This window comes from Octopus bimaculoides, chromosome 8 (assembly GCF_001194135.2).
Source record: "Octopus bimaculoides isolate UCB-OBI-ISO-001 chromosome 8, ASM119413v2, whole genome shotgun sequence".
NCBI classification, from domain to species: Eukaryota; Metazoa; Mollusca; class Cephalopoda; order Octopoda; family Octopodidae; genus Octopus; species Octopus bimaculoides.
This window is the reverse complement of record NC_068988.1, coordinates 65,041,476-65,046,162: the sequence shown is the minus strand read 5'-3', so window position 1 is coordinate 65,046,162 and position 4,687 is coordinate 65,041,476. Positions and strand designations below refer to the sequence as shown.

General features: G+C 36.7%; 1 protein-coding gene across 1 annotated transcript in view; it reads left to right on the top strand.

Annotated features, from left to right (window-relative positions):
- LOC106881928 (actin-3) overlaps positions 1-4,681 on the top strand; it is a 109,936-nt gene extending 105,255 nt beyond the window's left edge. The window contains exon 3 of the mRNA XM_052970151.1: positions 3,517-4,681. Within this exon, the coding sequence (XP_052826111.1) occupies positions 3,517-4,551 (1,035 nt within the window). The 3' untranslated portion in view covers positions 4,552-4,681. The remainder of the gene's footprint in view (positions 1-3,516) is intronic.
- Positions 4,682-4,687: the final 6 nt, after the last annotated feature.

Below are 4,687 nucleotides of genomic sequence, written 5' to 3'. Positions count from 1 at the left end.
GTACAAAATGAAGAAAATGATATATAAAAAAAATAATATATAAAAAAATAAATATACCAATACATTATATTGTCTTTGAGCTTTTGAAGTTCAATGGTAGTTCATGTATATAATGGTTGGAAAAATAAGGATGCATGAGAATTGAAAGTTGTGTTAGGTTTAAAAAAAGGGTTAAAAGTTTGTGTTATTCTTCATTTTCCTATATATATATATATATATATATATATGTGTGTGTGTGTGTGTGTGTATTGTAATTTTATATACTTAGTTTGTAAAGCTTTTTGCTCTTCATATCTACTTGGACTTTGGGAGTCAAGGGTGGAGAGTGCTCAGTAAAGTAGTCAGTGCTGTGTGAAGGGATTTTAAGCAAATCTTTGAGAGATCACTTATATGGCAGTGGGTTGGGGTTCAAGCGTGTGTTGAAGTCAAAAGATGGACTCCTAACCTCTCCACAGCATGGCAAGAACTGCTTGCTGCATGTGTGTTTGATTTATAAGATCACATACTTCATGAGGTAGCCCTGTTTCTAATTGAACACAGCAAATCTAGGGTAGTGAATCCTGATCACAAGTCCTGCTTTTTTTTATGAATACCAGTAACTGTAGAGGCATATATTAACAGATTGGCATCAAGGTAAAGAGTACTGTGGTTTTGAGGAGGAACTTTATTGTTAACTGGAGAGTGCATCTGCTTGAGTATTTTGAATGCTTTGGTGAGAGGGAAAACCTAAAACAACCCTGAGAATGTTGTAAATGCCAGTTGTCTCATGTATTTGTGCTGCTGGTAAGCTTTGCAACATTCAAAAAGTGAATATGGTACTGTGCAAGCCTTATGTACTAGAAATATACCCATGCATAAGTTATCTTGGAAATGAATCATTACTATCAGACAAATTTGTTCTTGAAAGTTCAATGGTGATGCTGGGGAGTGATGACACACAGAGATTTATTGGACTGGAAGTATGCAGCTGCAAAGCTGCATGTTGGTAGTCTAGTGTGTATCATAATGTTATTTTGAAGGTCAAAGGTGGTAGCGATAGTAGCTCAGTATCACACTTCATGACCAAGTAGCTTGTTAAGGACAACACTGCTTACTCGCAATGTGAGAGGGAACTAGAAAATGTGCTCTTAACAAATGCTTACATCATTTCAAACTGATCAGCATGCCACAGCTGATGTTTTTTTTTTGTTTTTAATGGTAAAAAGATAAAGAGAAGAAAAGCAGCAATAACTAAAAAAAAAAAAATGCAAAAACGTTGCCAGCATGAATCTGAAGTTTGGTTGTCAGTATTTGCACCTTGACTCAAGAAGTGAAAATCAGCTGGAAAGAAGGGATGTTCTTTTAGCAGAGGAATTAAGGAGTTATGATATTGATATTACAACGGCCATGCTCAAAATGGTGTATTTTACGTGCCAATCGCACAGGAGCCAGGCACACACGTATGCACACACATGTAACAAAATAATTTACATCCCTCTATGTTCTGAATTAAAATTGTAATTTGCCACCTAGGTTCAAAATATATTCTAGTACTATGATAGAGTTTTATTCAGTCATTTATAGCTCTTCTATAAAACTCAACTGTTATAAACTATAGCTGTCCTCCAGATTATGGAAGCATTGCATTTCTGAAAATCTTGCTGTAATATGGAATTCTGTAACATGGAATCTATTTTCCCCTTGCCTTTCATGATAAATATCATAGAAGGTAACCCTTTGCTCTCCAAAGCATTTTCATAAGTTTATCCTAAATGTCCATGGTTGTTTTCAGATTTTTAGTTAGCCTTTGATTCATACATTCTGAATAATATAAAGCTTTCCTTTCATAAGTCTCAAGTTACTCTGATGGTTGGAAAAAAATTGGGAATGTGATATCAAATATGATGCACGGATACCACGGAAATATGTGCTGTGTATCACATGATACACAAGACAGGCAAAGGGTTAATGAGAAAAATAAGTTTTGCAATAAGATATTCCATATAGCAAGATTGTCAGGAATGCAATGCTTTAATAATGCAGGAGGTAGCTGCATATGAAATGTAATCACTTAAGTTAACTGTTTCATCTCTTTAGTTGTGAAAATGGTTCTAATTATTTCTTCATATATTCAGATCTTAATGCTGTTAATGAGTTAACTATTTAGATGCACAGCTGATGTAGCAGCACCAATGCCTATCTCATAGAATTTTTCTAATATTTTTCTTTCAATTAGAAGAATCCATAAGGCTAATGTTCGTCTCTTGGTCTCTGTTGAGTTTAGGAAGAAAAGATTAAAAAAAAAAAAAGAAAAACAAGCTAAAACCAGCTTCTTGATTATATAGGTTGTTGGTGTGCTTTCAAGAGCTTTGTCTGAATGAAGAATTGAATGCTATTCTTAATCCAACAAACTCCCATCCAATTCCATTGAAATCTTGCTGCCTATATCTGGATATTGCACAGATTTGTTGCTGTATATTCAACAGAACTGTTGTTGTTTATAGCTGAATATTGCCAGGGTCTGTTTTATTCTGCAGATCCATTGTTGCTTATTGCTAGATATTACACAGCTCTATTACTGCCCATGGCTGGCTATTGCACAGCTGTTGCTGCCAATAGCTGAATATCACTCAGATTTGTTACTGTTTATAGCTGGATATCCTTCAGATCTGTTGCTGCCTATAACTGGATATCCCTCAGATCTGTTGCTGCCTATAGCTGGATATCCCTTAGATCTGTTGCTGCCTATATCTGAATATCCCTTAGATCTGTTGCTGGATATTGCCGATAGAATAAGTACAAGGTTAAAAAAAATAAAAATCCTGGGGTCAATTTATTTGACTAAGACCCTTCAACACAGTGCTCCAGCGTGGCTGCAGTCGGGTATCGAGTATCGAGTTTAATGTTAATTCCATTTCTCAAATATCCAATGTAATTAAGTTCAGACTATGCAATAACATAATATATAACATGATCTAAAGTTCAAGAGTTGTGAGGGATAGTTGTGGTCTCTGTTTATTCCTCAGCTGTCTTAGCTCAATAAATAAAATACAAAATATCTATAAAACTTAGCTCTTACCCACTTAAAAGCATTTTATTACTAAACTTGTTACATCTTGGACATGACTGTGTGTGCACACACTCACCTGTACATGCATACAGTCACCTGCCATGCAATGGGAGTGAACCCAAAATGTTGTAGTTGGGAAGCAAACAGCCACACCTGTGCCTAACTTCTTACCACACAGCCATGCCTGTGCTTACTGATTTTTATGAACCAGGGGTAATTTTTTATGAAACACTGTAAATTTAAAAAAAATTTAATTTACTTCAATAATTAAATGAAATACAGGTATTTGTACATTGGTGAAAATTAGTGCAGAATATAAAAATTTCTGGGCCATTTAGTGTCCGGAAAGTTGGTGTTGTATCTGTATCCTATTTTATATTTTAAAATTTGTGTAATCATAATTTTATATGGTTCAAAATTTTGAATAATTCTAATTTCTTTCTTATTCTTCTTTTTGTATTTTCAAGTTGGGTACGTTTTCCCGGAAAGGCCGTGAATCTCCACTTTTCCCATCAAGTGCTGAACATGTGGTATGTAGCAATCCAGTGCAGCGTGGCGTTATAACTAACTGGGATACGATGGAGTATGTCTGGCATCAGTGTTTTGAACGACTGGGGGTTTCCTCAGATACCCAACCAGTATTGCTTAGCGAGACTCCTTTCTTCGGACCTCAGAATCGTGAGAAATTAGCCGAGATTTTATTTGAAACATTTGATGTTCCAGCCTTATATTTACTATTACAGCCAGTGCTAGCTCTTTACGGATCTGGACATTGGTCAGGTATCGTTTTAGATGCTGGTGAGGGAACGACCCACATAGTCCCCGTCTTTGATGGTTATCCATGCAATGAAGCTATAGTCAGATTTCCTATGGCTGGCTGCGATCTCACAGAACAGCTGGGGCGTGCTTTACAAGGAGAAGCCATTCCAGCACTACGTCAATCTCCAGAGAACTACAGAACAACTGTGCGGCACATAAAAGAAAAATATTGTTCAATAATGAAATATGAAGAGGCACGTAAAAATAGTATGCCACCGTCAGAAGACAAGGAATACCAACTTCCATGTACAGATACAAGCATTGTGATTGGCCCCGAAAGACTTAAAGTTCCAGAATATCTTTTCCAACCAGAGCGCTGTGGTTTTACTTGTCCGAGTTTACAACAGAGTATCGCAAAATCAATTTTACGGTGTCATACTTCATTACAGGAAAGTATGGCATCCAATATAGTTTTAGCAGGGGGAACGACTCTACTACCGGGCATGTGTGATCGCCTACATAAAGAGTTATCCGCCTTGTCAATAACAAACATCAACATTACAGCTCCACCAGTTCGCAAATATTCAGCCTGGATGGGCGGTTCCATTGTTGCCTCTTTAGACACATTTCGGTCCATGTGGCTTAGAAAAGACGAATATTATGAGTTTGGGCCTTCATCTGCTCTCCGAAAGTGTTCTTGGCACAAAGCATCAACTCCTACAAACTTGTCTTTAATTCTTTGACAACTACTAAATAATATAGCAAATACGTTTTTATTTTTCTCTCTTCTCCACTCGCTTCTCTTTCCCTCAAGCACACGCACGCAAACACAAACACTCACACACACACACACACACACACACACACACACACACACAC